At 51.9% G+C, this 18,688-nt stretch overlaps 1 protein-coding gene and 1 long non-coding RNA gene across 6 annotated transcripts in view; one reads left to right on the top strand and one right to left on the bottom strand.

Annotated features, from left to right (window-relative positions):
* The window catches only part of LOC112609446, a 33,416-nt gene extending 24,017 nt beyond the window's left edge, over positions 1-9,399 (bottom strand). The window contains exons 1-2 of the long non-coding RNA XR_003116204.1: positions 9,139-9,399; positions 7,999-8,175 (exon numbers count right to left, since the gene is read on the bottom strand). This is a non-coding gene — a long non-coding RNA (uncharacterized LOC112609446). The remainder of the gene's footprint in view (positions 1-7,998; positions 8,176-9,138) is intronic.
* MARCH10 (membrane associated ring-CH-type finger 10) overlaps positions 1-14,271 on the top strand; it is a 110,490-nt gene extending 96,219 nt beyond the window's left edge. For 4 of the 5 annotated variants that reach the window (XM_025362208.1, XM_025362206.1, XM_025362207.1 and 1 more), the window contains 3 exons: positions 3,581-3,694; positions 10,024-10,066; positions 13,809-14,271. In XM_025362208.1, the coding sequence (XP_025217993.1) occupies positions 3,581-3,694; positions 10,024-10,066; positions 13,809-13,864 (213 nt within the window). In that variant the 3' untranslated portion in view covers positions 13,865-14,271. Of the gene's footprint in view, positions 1-3,580; positions 3,695-10,023; positions 10,674-13,808 lie in introns of those variants that run through there. The other variant, XM_025362210.1, reaches the window with a different exon arrangement.
* The last annotated feature ends 4,417 nt before the right edge of the window (positions 14,272-18,688 follow it).

Here is an 18,688-nt window from a genome sequence, read left to right as displayed (position 1 = left end):
ATTAGCTGGGTGTGGTGGCGCACACCTGTAATCCCAGCTACTCGGGAGGCTGAGGCAGGAGAATCCTTAAACCTGGGAGGCGGAGGTTGCAGTGAGCCCAGATAACACCATTGCACTCCAGCCTGGGTGACAGAGTGAGACTCTGTCTCAAAAAAAGAGGAGAAGGGGGAGGAGAGAGGAGGGGAGGGGAGGGGAGGGGACTGCCTAGCAACTGTGTTTGAAAAGGGCTGCTCAGCATTTCTGATGCACGTTAAAGCTGGAACCACTAGATTCAAACGTTGTGGCTGAATGGGTCACTGTCTGATTCATCACAATTTTGCATTTTTTTCTCATTACTTCATCTGTGCATATATTTATAGAGCATGCACAGTATACCAGGCATTGGGCCAGGTACTAGGAGTCAGGAGCAAACAAGACAGATGCAGGCCTTGCTCTCACAGATCTTACGCCCAGACAATTTACCTGGAATCCTGTCTTTAAATCTGGCCTCTTGTAGGATGTGTTTTTTTTGTGAGATCCCATATATTAGCTTACTTTACTACCACGCTTTGGGGAAACAGGCAGAACAGAGGTTACTTCTCCTCCATTAGAAGTTGAGTCACTTTGGCCCTGCACAGTTAAAACTCTGCCTAAAGTCACAGTGTCCAGTGGCCCTACACTGCCCACCTCAGCCGGAAGCACTTTCCAAGTAAGGCGCACTCCAGGGGCCCTTGCTCACTGTGCATTGGAACACACCCCTGCCGTCCTTGCTCTGCCACACAGGAGAGTCTCAGTGGGCCTCAGGCTGTCATTGCTCTGAAGCACAGGCCTGGCCTGGCTCCATCTCAGCCAAGGACAGATGTCCTCAGACACACGCAGTCACCTAATCACCCTTATACCTGGGAGCACTGTTGAACATATCTGAAGACTTGATAGAACGTTCAGCCAGGCCGTCAGCTTCTTTAAGTGGAATGTATTGAGGATTTCCACCAGTAGCAAGTCTCTTGGCCTAAATGAATATTAGCAAAATAGAGAAAACAACTGGCAGGTGGGCTGAGATCTCCAGAGCGCTTGTGCACTGTTTCACATGCCTTCTACTTTTTAATGTCCCCGTCCCTTCCTATTAATGCCACCCCCATTCCCTTCAGTCTGGCACACAAAGGGAACTCCACGTGGGAGTCAAAGTGTGACGTGATTGGGACAAGGAAGGAGTGGATCGGCCGTAGCTCCCGTAAGCACTGCTCCAAAACCTCGTTCATTTGGCCCTGGCCGGCCAAGTGCGGTGGAACTCTCTGAGTTAACAAATGCCTCCCACTTGTAGCTCAGGAGTATAAAGGCTGATTCGGAGTTGACTATCACACGCCTGCTCTGACTGGTGGGCTGAGCCCCTTTGTCGAGCATCACCAGCTCTGCAAAGGGCGCACATAAAGGAACCGAGCCGGCGAGATTGATGGCGCCGTGTGACAGGTTCCCTCCCACAGACCAGAGAAGAGACACAATCTGCTAGAAGTGACTTTTCAAATTATCTGCAGAAAACATTAGTGGATATTTTCCCATCTGCATGCCTCTGGGCCTTATTGAGTCATAAAAAGTAAATGATTTCCCTGAATGCTTTGACAAACCTGATAGTTCCAAGCCATTTTCTAGCTGATTGATTTGCCATTATGCATCTGAGTGTCTCGAGGATAAAAGCTGGCTGGCAAAGAGCACTGGTGAGAGAACCACTGGCAGCTTTTGCAGGAGGAAGCCGGGGCTGAGGAAAACAAACAAGGGCCAAGGCTTGGTTGGTGAGGAGGAGCTAAAAGCCAGGTGAGAAAGGATTCTCAGAAGAGGTGGTTGGCGAGACAGTTGGAGGCAGGCACAGACTCATGGGGAGGGCAGGAGGCGGCAAAATTAAAACAGAAAAAGTGGCTGGGCCGGGTGGCTCATGCCTGTAATCCCAGCACTTTGGGAGGCCAAGTCAGGTGGATCACCTGAGGTCAGGAGTTCGAGACCAGCCTGGCCAACATGATGAAACCACATCTCTACTAAAGATACAAAAATTAGCTGGGCGTGGTGGTGCACGCCTGTAATCCCAGCTACTCGGGAGGCTGAGGCAGGAGAATTGCTTGAACCTGGGAGGCGGAGGTTGCAGTGAGCGGAGATCGCGCCATTGCACTCCAGCCTGGGCAACAGAGCAAGACTCCATCTCAAAAATAAAATAAATAAAACAGAAAAAGTGAAAACAAGCAACTTGTTCTCTGCTCGCCCTAGGCCAAGGTCAGCAGAGCACAAAAAAGTATGACCAAAGGCTAAAAATAGGAGGCAAACCGCTAAGGACAGAGGATTGGGGCCTTCGAAGATGGATCTGTAGAATGGTGGAGAGGCCTGCAGCGGTGACCTCAGGGCCAGCTGTCACCAAGATCCAGAGTTGGCCCTGATTCAGAAGGAAGAGCGCATCAATCCTTCCTCAACTTCTGTGCCTTTTCTGGCAGCTGCTTGGTCCTGGGAGAGGTGGGTTCTGTGCCAACCTCCTGAGCTGCGCTGGATCTAATGAGAACGGCGAGATGTGGCACCTGCGCTGCTGCAGGAGGGAGGCAGCCAAGACACTGAGCGCTCACTGTGTCATTCATGCCCACGCTTCGTTATCCTGGACCGACAGAGTCACAGTTGCAACCTTTCCCAAAGGTGACAGAAGGGGCCATGCCCTCTGCTGGGGACTCCAGTCCCCGGGGGCTGGGTGGCTTTGTGAGCACCACCTGGCCCATCCCAAGACCCCCACTCAGGGGAAAGACGGGGACTGAAAGGGCCTTCCCCTCCTTCCCCTATAGAGGGATAGGAGTCGTTGTTACTAACACCGCTGATTTGTGGAAGGTCTGTGAAAGGTCTAGAGTGAGCACAGCCACTCTTTGCAGCAAAGCCGAAGTGCTGAGGACAGAGAAGCACCATGGCCAGCCAGACCATCACATCCTCCCTGTGTAGCGCCTGTTCTGAGCACGAGCGAGAGAAACGAAACACAGCCCACTCCTCAAGAAAAAGCGGAAACGTTAAGTGCAAAAGGTGGTATGCAAGATCAAGACGAATGCCTAGGGACTGGGGAGCAAAGGAATGACAGGGGCAAGCAAGGCTCCTCAGGAAGCCTTCCACAAGGGGACATCTGTGACTGCTGAGAACGGTACAGACACAGCCTGGTGCATCTCTGTTGTAGCACATCCAGCTTGTACTGGAGCTGTTTACGGATGAAGTTCTCTCCCCCACACCAGGTGATGGCATCCCAGCAGGGAGTTCTGAGGCTTGTTGCCCTGTGTTCCCCACAACATCCAGCTCAAGGCTTTGCATACGTAACTGCTCAATAAATGTGGAATGGGATCGAGCCTGGAAAATGGAACTTTCTCAAAGCATCCTCCACTAGCTAGTAAAAAATCCCAGGGGAGTGACGGCCCTGGCCTCTACCCTGGATCTCCTCCTGCTCTGTCTTCCGGTCCCCAAGAGCAGGCCTTGCCTTGGAGCTTGGGCTCTGGTCCCAGTTCTTGTCACCTCTTAGCCTTGTTACCCTGCACCCCACAATTTAGACCATGACTATTTTACAGATGAACTGAAGAGCTTTCTTTTCCATTTGTAGGCACAAAACGAGCTGATGAATTCAGGCTTGTACCTGGTGCTGCTGCTTCACCTCTATGAGCAGAGGTTTGCAGAACTCATGAGGCTCAATCACAACCAGGTGGAAAGAGAGAGGGTAAGTCTGGCTGTGACCCAGAGCTGCCCGGTGGCAGCCCTGAAAACCCTGCAGTGCTGTTTATCAGATGTGCAAGCTGTTGAGGTCCTCAGTCACTTGGGAGGATATGGGACTGTCATTGTTAGGACTAAGATTTAGCAGCTGCTAAATGTATATACGGTGACCCTCTGGCTGAAAAGTAAGTGATGATCACATAATTGCTTATTATTGAACATGAGTAGTAATTAAATGGTCATCAATGGTCATATAAGTGAGTGAGTCTCTAGGGATATTTGCCCCCCAAAACTAGAGGACAGCAAGGATGCAGGGGCTGGTTGTGTATTATGTGTGGGCACCCCCAATGCCTGAACATGGAGGACCTGTGAAAAAGAGGGACCTGGCTGGGTGTGATGGCTCATGCCTATAATCCCAGTGCTTTGCGAGGCCGAACTAGGAGGATCACTTGAGGCCAGGAATTTGAGACCAGCCTGGGCAACACAGCGAGACCTCATCTCTACAAAAATGAAAATATATATTAAAAAAAAGAAAGAAAGAAAAAGAAGAATCTTCCCCACAAGAGACTGCCTGGGCCCCCAGGACATGTTATGCCAGCGTATGTACCCATTGAAAGAGACAGGCTGCCAAGAAATAAAGATGATGATAGTGGCACCATTTGTCATTAGAGAAGATATATTTATCAGGAGTGATCATCTGTGGCTGCCCTTTCTTCAGCAGAACTGGGGCTCTCCAGGAGACCCCATGGTGTGCAGGGAGAAGCCTAGTCCTCCTCCTAACTGGAGCCTGGCCTTAACAAAGTCAACCCAAATGAGGGAGTTGGACGGGTCCACCTCTGCAGTGTCTTAGAACACTTGGTCATTGTCAAATCAGCACCTTGAGCCTCAAGGGACTTCCCGCTTTGTCAAATGCCTCTCTGTGCCTGGCCAGGCAGGGGCACTGTGAGGACAGGTTACCACCCTTACCCCTAAGGTCATGCCAGGGGCTGGTCTGCTGGCAGTGTTTTGGATCCCAGGATCCTCAAGGGGTACTTTGAGCCTTGGCTCTTGACCTCTGGCTTAGCTCTGGACCTTGAGGCTTGGCTCTGGACCTCTGCTCATGTCAGAAGGTCATGACTAGAAAGTGAGCCAGTGTGGCAGTAGACAAGCCAGATGGTGCCACAAGGCAGTTTTAATGACACTGCCACCCCATCCTGTACACCTTTCTTTCTTTTTATTTTCTTCTTTCCTCTCTTCCTCTCTCTCTCTCACTTTCTCCCCAGTCACTTCACATGGACAAGAGACACCTGCCATATGTCATTCTACGTGTAATTCCTTACATGGCTGCAGACTCTGTATGACCATGGACTGTTTCCATCCGTTTAGAGCCATCCCTATTTAAAATGCTAGGGCCAGGCGTGGTGGCTCACGCCTGTAATCCCAGCAATTTGGGAGGTCGAGCTGGGTGGATCACTTGAGGTCAGGAATTTGAGACCAACCTGGCCAACATGGTGAAACCCTGTCTCTACTAAAATTACAAAAAAATTAGCTGTGTGTGGTGGCACACGCCTGTAATCCCAGCTATTCGGGAGGTTGAGGCAGGAGAATCACTTGAACCCAGAAGACAGAGGTTGCAGTGAGCTGAGATTGTGCCACTGCACTCCAGCCTGGGTGACAGAATGAGACTGTCTCAAAAAAAAAAAAAAAAAAAAAAAAAAAAAAAAAAAGTCAGTCATGAGAAACCTAGATTTTTTTTTTTTCTGGCTTACATTCTCTCCTTAGACCCTGAGCTCTCAATTAAGAAAACAGGCTGGGGCTCTGCCAAGACATCTCCTCAAGAATCTCACCCTCATTTTGACCCAGGCCTGTCCTTCCTAAACTCTTCCATAGCTTTAATGGTGACATAAATTTCTCAGAGAAATATATTTTTTAAAAAAGTACTAGAAGCAGGAAATGATCCTTTGTTAACATTTCTGTAACCTTATTTTCATGATTCCACATCTTTTTAATGAACTTTTTATTGCACATTGAACTTCAAAGCATCCGGGGTTGATACAGGTTACAGATGGCCCTAAGAGCAGTGAGCCAATGCAAGCAGCATTAGCCACCAGGCCTGCAAAGCAAACATGACAAACGACAAACAGTACAACCCAACGGATGAAGACCAAAGCCCTAAAGCACTGCCTCTAAAGAAACTTCCAGTAAATCTGTCCTGGACTAGGAAGAAGTTGTACCAGGAGCAAGCTGGGAACCAGAGCAAAAAGTAGCAGGAGGGACCAGGGACACTATTCTCTCACCACAAGCTCACATGGAATTGGAGAAACCCTGAAATTGATCTCACACACTTAGACTACCAAGCAATAACAGGTACAGATAACCAGTTAAGAGGCACCCAGGCCAGGTGCCGTTGACGCTGCAGGGAGGTTGACACTGCAGTGAGCCATGATTGTGCCACTGCACTCCAGCCTGGGTGACAGAGCGAGACCCTGTTTTTAAAAAAAAAAAAAAAAAAAAAAAGGACACCCAAATGAAAGTAGGAAACAAACTGGCTCTTGTTAAATTCAACACTTCTTGATTTGCATCTCAGTAATTTCTTGTAGAAAACACTCAGAATCTGATAGTAACATTTAGCAAAAGAGAGGCACTAAGTTAGGAGAGAAGTCCTTCCCTCTCCTTTATCTACCAGAACTGTTGAACGAACTCACATTGTGTTTCTTGGTTGTCTCATGAAGAGACCTAGTGACGGATTCCTGGTTTTTTGTTTTGTTTTTTATTTTTTTGAGACAGAGTCTTGCTCTGTCACCCAGGCTATAATGCAGTGGCACAATCTCAGCTCACTGCAATGTCCAACTCTGGGGTTCCAGTGATTCTTCTGCCTCAGCCTCCTGAGTAGCTGGGATTATCGGTGTGCGCCACCATGCCGGCTAATTTGTGTATTTTTAGTAGAGGCAGGGTTTCGCCACGTTGGTCAGGCTGGTCTGGAACTCCTAATCTCAGGTGATCCACCCACCTTGGCCTTCCAAAATGCTGGGATTACAGGTGTGAGCCACCGCACCTAGCTGACAAATGCCTCTTAATGGTGGTGATCATTTCTCATCCATTCGTGCACTGCCCTGTACCAGGTGCTGAGATGAGGATCAGGGAAACAAGCTGCTAGACACTAGACATGACGCCATGATATCCCTTTCCGTAAAAAGCGTGTGAAGGAGTTGAAAAAGGAGACACATATTTATAAAACCAGGAAATAACGGGAAAGTAGCACCTGTGCAAGAGAACTAGTGGACCCAGTGAATTCTTAGAGGCTGTGAAATTGACAACATAAGCTCTTCCCTGGCTGGGGCTCCCTGAGGTTTCCTGCAATCCCATAAACAACTGGTCTCAGTGAAGTTGTGAGCTATTTGAATACAAAGCCAGGCCTTCTATGCCTGTCTCTCATAATGCTGGGCACACAGTGAGTCACATCTGACTGCTGACCATGTCCCTGGCACTACGGATGCCAGGAGCACTGAGTGTTTACAGATGTCCCAAGTGATTCTGCCAGATAAGGAAGTGGCCCGCGTGGGCTGAGAGCACTCATTAACAACTTGGGCATGGGAACCTTTATCTCTTTTGTATCTCACAGGCCTCCAGTGCCTAGAAAATGCCTAGTACCTAATAGGTGCTCAGTAACGTTCTGATGCACAGTTAACTACTGAATCAGAACCTACTTTTTCCAGGAGGCGAGTCCTGAGTTATGTTTTGGAGAAAGTGATGGTACAAAATTTGCAGAGAGAACAATATTCTAGGTAAAGGAATACTTCCAAGTTCAACATATATTATTTACTCAAAGATTTTCTTTCTCTTTTTGAGACAGGGTCTCACTCTGTTGCCCAGGCTGGAGTGCACTGGCGGGATGACAGCTCACTGTAGCTTGAATGCCTGGGCTCAAGGGATCCTCCCACCTCAGCCTCCTGAGCAGCTGCGATGCGTCCACCACTACGCCTGGCTAATTTTTTTTTTTTTTGTAGAGATGGGGTCTTGCTTACCCAGGCTGGTCTTGAATTCCTGGTCTCAAGAAATCCTCCCACCTCGGCCGCTATTCAAAGATTTTCTGCAAACCTACTATGTACTAGCCTCTAAACTAGATTCTGGGAATACAAAGATGATTAAGACACTCCTTTCCTGGAAGAGACTCAGAGTCTGAGGGCAGAACACACATGTAACCAAGAGTATCCATAAATGTGCCTGTGTTGTAACGGAAGATTGGGTCAGATGTGGGGAACACAGAGCAGTCGGATGAGATGGGGCACCGCCATTCTCACCCCCGTCTTCTGCCCCTCCTGTAGGACAGACCTCCAGCCCAGCTCTTCGGGGACACGTGCCAATGCTTCTGAGGCCTCGCTTTTCATCCAATCAGATTGTGCCCTTTGCAATCAGTGTTCCCACTTCTTTGGGAGACTGGTGGCAAACCTGCTTCCATTACTGCTCTCATCAATGGATCCACTGTGGGGATGATGTTGACCCAGAATCCTGAAGGGTTTGGCAGATGGGCAAGGATAGGTGTGATGGGAGTATTCCATGCAGAGGGAAATGGAAACGCACAGAGACATGGAAAGACCTGCATGTTTGGGGAAAGTCAGGGAGGTGTGTGGCCAGGAAGGGCAGAGAAAGAGCCTAAGGTGCAGGCAGGGAGCGGGAAGGGTTTGTGAGTGGCTCTGGAGGCCATGGAACAGTTTCCAGCCTGGGATTGGCAGGCCAGGAGATGTGGGTTTTGCGGGGAGAACTTGGGCAGCCACACTGGAGGGGAAAGAAAACCGCTGGGAGGCTGCTGCAATGGCACGGGGTAATAAGGGGGACCGCGTGGGGAGCATCGGACATGGGAAGGATGGGTGGGTGTGGGGTGAGGGACAGGCTGGCAGAAGCACTGAATGCTCGCCTCTGCAAGTGGCCGGCAGGAAGCTGGCCTTTCCTCCCTTCAGGTGCTTGTTGGGGAGCATCTCCAGAGAAGACAGGACCCACCAGCCTCACCTGACCCCACCTTCGAGGTGAAGCTAAAGGGCCTTGCCTTCCCTCTCCTCCTTCCCTTTCAGCCCCCACACGGAGAACTCCATTTGTCAGGGCTTAGTCCCCCAACCCCCGTGTCCTGGCTTCCTCCCAGCCCAGGTCCTGTCTCTATCTGATTATTACAGCAATCTCCTGGAGCGAGGACCCGCCTCTGTCTTCTGTCCCAGGTGTGCCGTTAATAGTGAAAAACTTCAGGCTAGGTGCAGGGGAAGGGAGCCCAGGGGCTGGCTGGAGAGGCAGGCAGGATCTAGAAGCCATTCTCAAATCCCCGTTGGTTCATTCACGTGTGAGACTGGATAGACTGTGGCTACCCCCGCCCCCATCCATATCATTTCTACAAAACCAAAAGCTCTTCTCTCTAAGGACCAGATCAACCCAAAACATGGGAAGCCCAGGTTTGGTCCACAGTTACAAAAACTTCCCACTCACCAAGATGCAGTTTCCTGGTGGAACAAGAGTTGGTGAGATAGATACGCTCAGCTGGCACAGAATCTAGAGGCAGGTGGAGGTTGTCTCGGGAGCCCAGAGAAAACGGAGGCAATGCCTAGCCCAGTCCTGATGCATAATTTACCAGGTAACCAGGACCTGCTACTCTAGACGAAATTCCATCCTTCCCCTGCCCTCCCTCTCCTTGGGCACAGAAACGGTCTCAGGGACTAAAGCTGCCTCCACACTGGCCAGGCAGTTGCCCCAGTAACAGTGTCCAGCACCCCTTGTTTTGTCCCCCAGCCTGTCACAAAGCCCCTCTTCTTCCTGGGGAAGAGCACCAGGCCCTCTGCACCAGGGCCCACATCCTTGCAGCCTGGCACAATGGGCTCCCACGGAGTACACAGTGTTTCTTATTGTGGCATAAAATGCCATAAAGTCAGAACAAAGAGCGAGCCCAGGGCCTTGATGGGTCTGCTGCTTCCTGCCGGGCAGAGAATACAAGTGATTGTTTCAAAGCCAGTGGTGAGGCAAGTGGCCAATTAGCACGGCCTTCACCCCCACAGCCTGTAAATGTGATTCGGACCATCAGAATGGGATTCTGCTATTCAGATCAATTGCTCAAAGGAAGCGAGTCTGTTCTCGCTGCCAAATTTAGAAGCCCGAGACAACAAAGGTGACCCAGGTTATGGCTGCAGCTCTCCTTAGGATGAGGCTGAGCCCTGCCAATGCTTAGCACTCACCAGCCCTCAGCACCTCTGCCCGTTTCCCTGCCCCTTTAAGGTGGTGTAAGGGATTCCTAGAACGTTCCTGCAACTAGGAGGTTATACATCTGTTCACAATTGCATTGGAATAACAATGCATTTCTCGTTGTCTTCTTTCTTGTAGTTGTCAAGAAATTACCCACAACCCAGAACAGAGGAAAATGAAAGTAGGTTTTGGGGCCCAGTCCTGCCATTCTGAGGGTGTTTGCTAAATTTCTCTTTTTCTGTGACTGTGTTGAACCTAACGCCATGGAAGGAAGGAATGACCACCACCCAGAGGCAAAAATAACCCCACAAAGCTTGGGAAAGTCAGCCGCAGCAAACAATCAGGAAGGCGAGGCCAAGTTCACTGGATGCAGAGCAGATAAGAATTTTAATTCATCCTGAACGCAAGGAAAAGCGCCAACAAAGGGAAGAGGTTATCTTCCGGCATGAGATAAGATTTGTTCCTTTTCCTTGCTGGGATTCTCCAGCGTCCAGCACTTGGAGAGTTTGGGGGTTGGTTTTTTTACTGCCAGGATTCCTCTAGGGAAACCCTCCCCAAGCCCTGGCAGGGGCTGTCTGGCCCTTACCTGAAGGGACCACATTCACTCACAAGCTAGTGGCCTTGGTGGATTTTGGGTCTGCTGAATTCAGAGGCTGAACAAAGCAAACAGGTCTCCCGAGAAAGGGCCCTCAAAGCAGGCAAGACGGCTCTCTGCAAACAGGTTCGAGAAAAGTCTTCTCCCTGTTCCTTTTTCCATTTAAAAAAAAAAAAAAAGAAAACCGACTGGAGAAAAACGTGCTTAATAAAGCAGGCGGGCTCGAAGTCAGACTCGGGAAGAACTTCATCAGGAGGCAGAATCAACACCGCAGTGAACAGAGGGGTGTATGACAATTGGGTCCCCAGAGATTCTTCTGGGGGAAAATTTCACAACTGCCTGTCCCAAAAGCCGTTAGAACAGTGGTTCCCACATAGGCTTTGCCATCAGAATCACCCGGGAACTCACCAAAAACTCGGATTCCTGGGCCCCGCCCCGAGATTCCGCTTCTGGCGATGGGGTGGGGCCCTGGAATCGTGTTCAAACCGCACCCCGGTGGTCCGGACACAGCCGACCGCGGGGTGCTTTTGAGAACCCCCAATAGTCCTGCCTGGAAGGCGCGAACCAGCTCAGAGCTGCTCGGGGTGGGGCCCGGATTACGACCCTAGAGAAGCCAATTTATTATTCCGGGCACGCAGCCCTGCGAAGCCGAATTGACCATTTTCAGAGACCCGGGGAAGGCCCTGCCTTCCGCTCACAAAAGGAGCCTGGGAGTCCCAGCCCGAGCGCCACCGCGGGGTCCGGCCGCTCCCAGCGCCCCCTCGCGCTGCCGCCCCCGACCCCGGCCTTGTCCCCCGGGCGGGTGCAGCTGCTGCTCCCGCCTCCGCAGCCGGGAAGGGCGCTGCGAGGTCTTTAAAAGACCTTTGTGTCGCGGGCGCACGCAGCACCTCCGGGGAAAACGCCCTGCGCCTCGGCCCCGCGGCTCTCCGCCGCCGCCCGCCCCGCGCGTCCCAGGGTCTGCCTCGGCGAGGGCCTCCCGCTCCGGAAGGGGTGCGACGGGGAGCCCGGCCTGGTCGCTGCGGCCCCGCGCTCCGTCCAGCCGCGGCCGGGAGGGCAGGGCAGAGTCCCGGCGCTGCGCCCAGGCGCCCCCTCCCCAGCCCCGCCCCGGAGACGCCTCGCTTTTCCCAGTCCGGGGAAACCTGCGCCGGCCGGGCGCGCCCACGTGGCTTCCGCTGGGCAGGGGCGACCCCTAGTGCCCAGGGCGGGCCGCGCCGAGCAGGACCGAGCCTTTCCCCACACACCCTGGAGCCTGGGCTTGGGGTACCCTGGCCTCCGAGCCCGGGCCCCAGGGAAGACCCACGTCTCCGGAGAGCAGAAGAGCATCCCTAGGGTGGTGCTCCAAAAAGAGTGTCCACGAGAGTCAGGGAACCTGCCGCGCTTCCGTGCTGCTCCGAGGCAAATGGTCCCACAGAGGGAGCGACCCCCACTCATTTGCCATCCTTCCTCCGGGAGCTGGGACCCGCTCGAGGATCCACCCCATCACCACCCCTCCCCTGCCGCTCTCGGCCCCAGGGGAGACAGCCAGTTCTCCCCTGGAAGCCCAGGCCCGCTCCACCTGCCCCCATCTCTTCTCACGCCCCAGACATGGGTGGGCACAACCAAGGCCAAGGAGAACCCAGCACAGAGGGATCATCCTGGGGTGCTGACCAGTCGCAGCCCTGGCCTGGCTTCCCGCCAGAGCCATTCTCAAGACAAGAGCCAGGGTAGCCAGTGGCAGAGCCACGGGCATCCAGCCTCCCCCGTAGGCCACACTCCCTTGGTCCCCTGGCATCCTAGCATGACTCACCTGGTTGGCAGCACTTTGTTAATATAGGTTGCCAGAGCTGAGTCACAGCTGTGACCTGCTGCCCTAGCTCGGTTCAGGTACACAGGAGGAAAAGGCAAAACATCAGGGCACACCAGGTAGCACAGAGAGGTGCCAGCCTCTTTGTGGCTCTGTGGTGCCCATGCCAGCCTGCTGACCAGGTCCCCTCCCCTGCACGTGAGAACCAAAGCCTCACACAAATGCCACAAGTGAAACCGAAGTTAGGGCAGCTGGGGAGAGTCCCTGGGTGTGCGCAGGAGCCAGCACCAGGACAGCTGCTTCCCAGTAGCACAAATAACTTCCCAGTGTCACCAAGACAAGGGGTGGGGGGAGGGTCCAATATGCAGATATGCAAACAGATGAGGACAGGGGCGGGCATGAGTGCGCTTGGCCAAAGACTGGGCCAGAGCGCCTCACCAAACACCCAGTCAAGGCTATTGGCTTTTAGAGAAAGCACAGGAGGGATGAGAGGATGGAGGCAGCTCAGGGGCTGGGGCTTCCTTGGGTCGAACTGAAAGGGTGAGAGGGTCCAGGTAGGATTGGGGGCATGTCAGTTGCTCCTGCTCCTTGCAACAGTTTCTTCCACAACAGGCAGAAACTTTCTTTCTTTTCTTTTTTCTTTTTTTATTTTTCTTTTTGAGATGGAGTCTCGCTCTGTCGCCCAGGCTAGAGTGCAGTGGCCGGATCTCAGCTCACTGCAACCTCTGCCTCCCAAGTGCAAGTGATTCTCCTACCTCAGCCTCCTAAGCAGTTGAGATTACAGACACCCACCACCCCTGGCTAATTTTTTGTATTTTACGTTGACGGCGTTTTGCTATGTTGGCCAGGCTGGTCTCGAACTTATGACCTCAAGTGATTAACTTGCCTCGGCCTTCCAAAGCACTGGGATTACAGGCGTGAGCCACTGCGCCCAGCCTAAACTGTTTCTAAATTGTCGGGGATCATTCACTCAAGCCAAGGGGGAAAGAAACATATTGAGAACAAGAGTTTCCCCCAAGAATAAAGGAGACACCCCCCACACCAACTCCACCTTCTCCACTTGGATTGTACTGCCACCCAGTGCCTCTTGCTGTCCCTCCCTTCTCCCTCCTGTCACGCGTCCCTCTGCCTCCAGCCATTGATTTCCGAAAGACTCCTGAAACCCCTGAGTCAGTTCCCCCTTCCCTGCCAAATTAGGAAGCGGGGATTCAAGTGGGGTCTTACCCTGAGAGGAAGCAATGGCCCCCGCAGGTATTCAGCCTGAAAACAAGTGCTGCACCAGGCTATGTCGGGATGTGGAGATGACCAAGATGCTGTCTTTGGGGGAAGCTGGTGTGGCTGAAACCCCAATGGGGCAGTCTGCAGATTCCCCAGCCCCAAACTGCAGGTCTCTGTTCCCCACGCTGTTCCAGGCACTGTGGCCATGTGGGTGGGTGGCCCTCAGGGCTGGGGTGGGAGAAGACGGAGCAGCAGTGCCATGCCCCCTGTGACAGACCCCACAGTCTGCTGCAGCCCTCCGGCCTGAAACTTCTTCTTGCCTTCCAGATTCGGAGTTGGGAGATGGAAATGAAGGCAGCATTTCTCAAAGCCGGGTCGTCTAGCAAGGAAGCCAACCATGGAGCTCGGCAGAGCCCTCTCCCGCCAGCCCTTCTGTCTACGTCCCCAAGTGCCTCCCTTCCTCCTCTTCTTTACTGAAACTGAAACCAAGTGTTCACAGTTAGCATTTTCACCTTGTGCCACTCTCTTTTGGGGTCTGCCTTGAGCATCTATGGGCAGCCACAGCGACCAGTCTAGTCCCAGACAGCACAGGTCAAGCAGTCTGGGACTGTGGAGCCCCTGGCAGGCTGGCCTGCTGCTGCCCCCTTAGCCCAGAAGCCCAAGAGGACCCAGAAGCCTTGCCAGGTCCAGTGGCCTGGGGTCCCAGTGCTGAGGGCGCCTGCCAGGCCTCACTCCACCCTGAGTGGACTCGAGCCATGTGTTCATTCAGTAAACTGACTTTATTCTCCCAGTTTTGTTCATGCTTATTTCACTTGCCTTGGTCAGAGGCCGAGGGTCTCAAGTTGGAGGAAGAGGGAAGCACATCTCACAGTCCCCACCTCACCTCCACTTCTCCCTCGCTCCTGCCATCACTGGGGATGCTACATCCTGGGCCCCCATGGGCTGGGGCAGGCTGGATGGTGGCTGCCCCTGTAGTACCCACTTAGGACCCAGTTGGGGTGTGGACTCCACACTTTTTTTCCTAATTGCATCTTAGGACCCAAAGACCAAGTCAGGACTTGGGGTGAAAGGTCAGAGGGTTAGTGAGAAAATTATGTGTGCATGAGTGTATTTGAGTACGTGTGTGTGAGACAGAGAGAGGGAGAAACAAAGTTAAGCCAAAAAATAATAAAAGGGCTGGACGTGGTGGCTCACACCTGTAATCCCAGCATTTTGCGAAGCTGAGGAGGATGGATCACTTGAGGTCAGGACTTGGAGACCAGCCTGGCCAACATGGCAAAACCCCATCTCTACTAAAAATACCAAAAAAAAATTAGCTGGGCATGGTGGTGGACACCTGTAGTCCCAGCTACTTGGGAGGCAGAGGTTGCAGTGAGCTGAGATTGCGCCCCTGCACTCCAGCCTGGGCAACAAAGCAAGACTCCATATGAAAAATAAATAAATAAATAAATAATAAAAGAGCCAGGTATGGTGGCTCATGCCTGTAATCTCAGCACTTTGGGAGACCGAGGCAGGCAGACCGCTTGAGCCCAGAAATTTGAGATAAGCGTGGGCCATAGCAAGACCCTGTCTCTACAGAAAAAATTTTAAAAATTAGCCATGTGTAGTGGCACGCCCTCGTGGGCCCAGCTACTCGGGAGGCTGAGGTAGGAAGATCACATGAGCCTAGGAGGTCAAGGTTGCAGTGAGCCATGATCACACCACTGCACTGCAGCCTTGTAGACAGGGCTACAAGACTGTCTGAAATAATAATAATGATAATAAAAGATGGAGGGGACAAACTATGGTACATGCAAAAACGTTATGCTAAGTGAGAGAAGCCAGACAGCAAAGACTACATAGTACATGATTTATACAATTTCTAGAAAAGGCAAAACTAGAGAGACAGCAAGCAGATCGGTAGTTGCCGGGGGCTGGGAAAGAGGCAGGAATTGACTGCAAATAGGGTCCAGGAGACTTTTGGGGGTGAGGGAGGTGTTATAAAGCTGCTTTGTGGCAACGTTTACACAACTGGATAAATTTGCTGAAGCTCATTGCCTCTACAGATTAAAAATGGAGGGAGGGACAGAAAAAGGGCTGAGAGAGGAGGACGAGAGAGAAAGATGAAATGAAGAGGAGGTGGCACTTCTCCCCCCTGCCTTTAAGACTTCTCAGACCAGGAGACGCCCCTGCTTCCCCGACCCACCCTCTCCTGGGGGTCTCAAAGGGTGAGATTTTGCTGCAAAGGGGTGCCTGAGCTGAATTAAGGAGTCAGTAGGGTTTTAGGAAGGCTAGGCTTGAATCACCTTAAAATCTGGTTCCACTCTTCTGATATGTTCCAGTTTAAAGTGATGCAACTCTTGAAAACCAGTAGGTTCACCAGGCACAGCGGCTCACACCTGTAATCCCAGCACTGGGAGGTGGAGGCGGGTGGATCACCTGAGGTCGGGAGTTTGAGACCAGCCTGACCAACATGGCGAAAACCCAACTCTACTAAATGCAAAAAAAATTAGCCAGGCATGGTGGCACATGCCTGTAAACCCAGCTACTTGAGAGGCTGAGGCAGGAGAATTGCTTGAACCCAGGAGGCAGAGGTTGCAGTGTGCCAAGATTGCGCCATTGCAGTCCAGCCTGGGCAACACAGCAAAACTCTGTCTCAAAAAGAAAAAAAACGAAAAAGAAAAAGAAAACCAGTAGTAGGTTCAACCAGGCAACCTAGACCCAAGATCAAAGTTAAGAGCCATTCCAGTTGAAAATATCTCCATGATCTAAATAAAATTCCTAAAAGTTCCTCCACTCAACAAACATAGCCTCAAGCTCTATGAGAAAATCAGCCATTTGAACTGAACTTTAAGGTTGACTAAAGATTTGTCCAGGATCCAGTACTGAGGAATGTATAAGAAGGGACAGTGCACATCTAAAAATAACTTTTGTAGAGAGCTGAATGGAATTTGAGGTGGCCATGTAAACATCCTGACAGCTCGAATCCACAGTAGGATGCGACAGTGTTTGAGGCAGCTGAGAAGACCATCACAGGTTTACATCAGAAAATCATTAGGTTTTTGAAAACTGTACTCTTTTTTTTTTTTTTTTTTTTTGAGATGGAGTCTCACTCTGTCGCCAGGCTGGAGTGCAGTGGCATGGTCTCAGCTCACTGCAACCTCTGTCTCCTGGGTTCAAGTGATTCTGGTGCCTCAGCCTCCCGAGTAGCTGGGATTACAGGCACTCGCCACCATACCCAGCTAATTTTTGTGTTTTTAGTAGAGACAGGGTTTCACCATGTTGGCCAGGATGGTCTCGATCTCCTGACCTCATGATCCGCCCACCTTGGCCTCCCAAAGTGCTGGGATTACAGGCGTGAGCCACGGCGCCTGGCCAAAACTGTACGCTCTCTACAAAAAACTGTTTCAGGGGTTTAACCCAACCAGGAATGCTTTCCATGAGGTCCAGGGTGGGGTAGACATTGCAGGGCTGGTGACTACCCACACTATCAACTTGATTTCCTGGCAGGAGTCTGCCTGCCATATGGAGCTTTTCATGGCTTGAGATTCCAAGAGGATAGCCTCATTTATTAAAAGGCAGTGATGAGGCCAGGTGCGGTGGCTCACGCCTATAATCCTAGCACTTTGGGAGGCCGAGGCAGGGGGATCACTTGAGGACAGGAGTTTACGACCAGCCTGGCCAACATGGTCAAACCTGGTCTCTACTAAAAATTAAAAAATAATTAGCCAAGCCTGGTGGAGGGTGCCTGTAATCTCAGCTACTCAGGGAGCTGACGCAGGAGAATCACTTAAGCCTGGGAGGCAGTGAGCTGAGATCGCGCCACTGTACTCCAGCCTGGGTGACGGAGGAAGACTCTGTCTCAAAAAAATAAAAAATAAAAATAAATATTAATAAAATATAAAATAAAGCATTCCCCAATGGTATAAATGTCTAATACATCAGCCAAGCCCCACTTTAATCTATGCATTGTACCCCACAACCCAGGACACCCAGGTGTCCCTCTTCCACTGCTTTGGGAAGGGAGGCCGTGGAGGCTCAGAAGGAAAGAGGTCATTCTTAGCCCTCAAGTCTCGAAATAGCCCTAAAACTCTCCACAGAGATGAGAGGTTGAGACGTTCTTCACTCCCCAAGCCTGACTGCAAGATCTCGAGGGGCTCTCTGCAACCCTGTTGCCCACCCCACAACACTTTTTCTAGTGCAGGGAGGAGAGTGGCATGGCAAGTTCTTCACCTTTGTGCCTTAGACTTCTCATCTGTAAAGGGGGGACAGTGGCACCTACCTGATGTCGTATTGGAAAGACTGAGTTAATACGTGTTAAGCAGTTAGAACAGGGCGTGTACTTAGTAAATAACACATATTTTGTTGTTATCATTGTCATGGAGGAATAGCGGGACAGAGGCAGTGTCCTGAGCCCCCTGCAGCCCCAGTATGAGGAAAAACACCATCCAAGGTTCCCCAAGTCCCTGAGGGAGATGCAGAAGGGCAGGACACCCCTGCATAAGCCAGCATGGGCATAGATGATCGGGGACCAGATGCCCCTCCCCCAGCTGCAAAACCTGGACGCTCCATAGGACCTCAGAGGCACCTGGAAATATAGGCAAAAATCCCAACTGCACTAGAAAACCTTAACTGACCAGAATTTCCCTGAAATGGCTATAACTAAAGCTCTGCCATCAGCCGATGCAAGGAGACAGTTAAGGTTTTGCACTCCTCACTGTGTGGCCTTGAACCTTAGTGCCCCCAGTGTGTCCACCTCCATCAGGAAAGGCCTGCCCACCGCTCCTCCTCCTTCCCTTTCTCCAGCGCTGGCATCCCGCCTGCTTGCCTGGACAAGGAAGGATTGAGATCTGCCCCTCAAATGGTGCTGGTTCTGGTGGGAGTGAAGCCTGCAGTCTTTTCCCGGGGCCTCTTGGCAGTCCCCGCCTCTAAGATAAAGAAAATCAGGCCTGGCCGGGCGCGGTGGCTCAAGCCTGTAATCCCAGCACTTTGGGAGGCCGAGGCGGGTGGATCACGAGGTCAGGAGATCGAGACCATCCTGGCTAACATGGTGAAACCCCGTCTCTACTAAAAATACAAAAAACTAGCCGGGCGTGGTGGCGGGCGCCTGTAGTCCCAGCTACTCGGAGGCTGAGGCAGGAGAATGGCGTGAACCTGGGAGGCGGAGCTTGCAGTGAGCCGAGATCGCGCCACTGCACTCCAGCCTGGGTGACACAGCGCGAGACTCC

This window comes from Theropithecus gelada, chromosome 16 (genome assembly GCF_003255815.1).
Source record: "Theropithecus gelada isolate Dixy chromosome 16, Tgel_1.0, whole genome shotgun sequence".
NCBI lineage: Eukaryota > Metazoa > Chordata > Mammalia > Primates > Cercopithecidae > Theropithecus > Theropithecus gelada.
The sequence above is the reverse complement of the archived record's forward strand: the minus strand, read 5'-3'. Positions and strand labels throughout refer to the sequence as shown.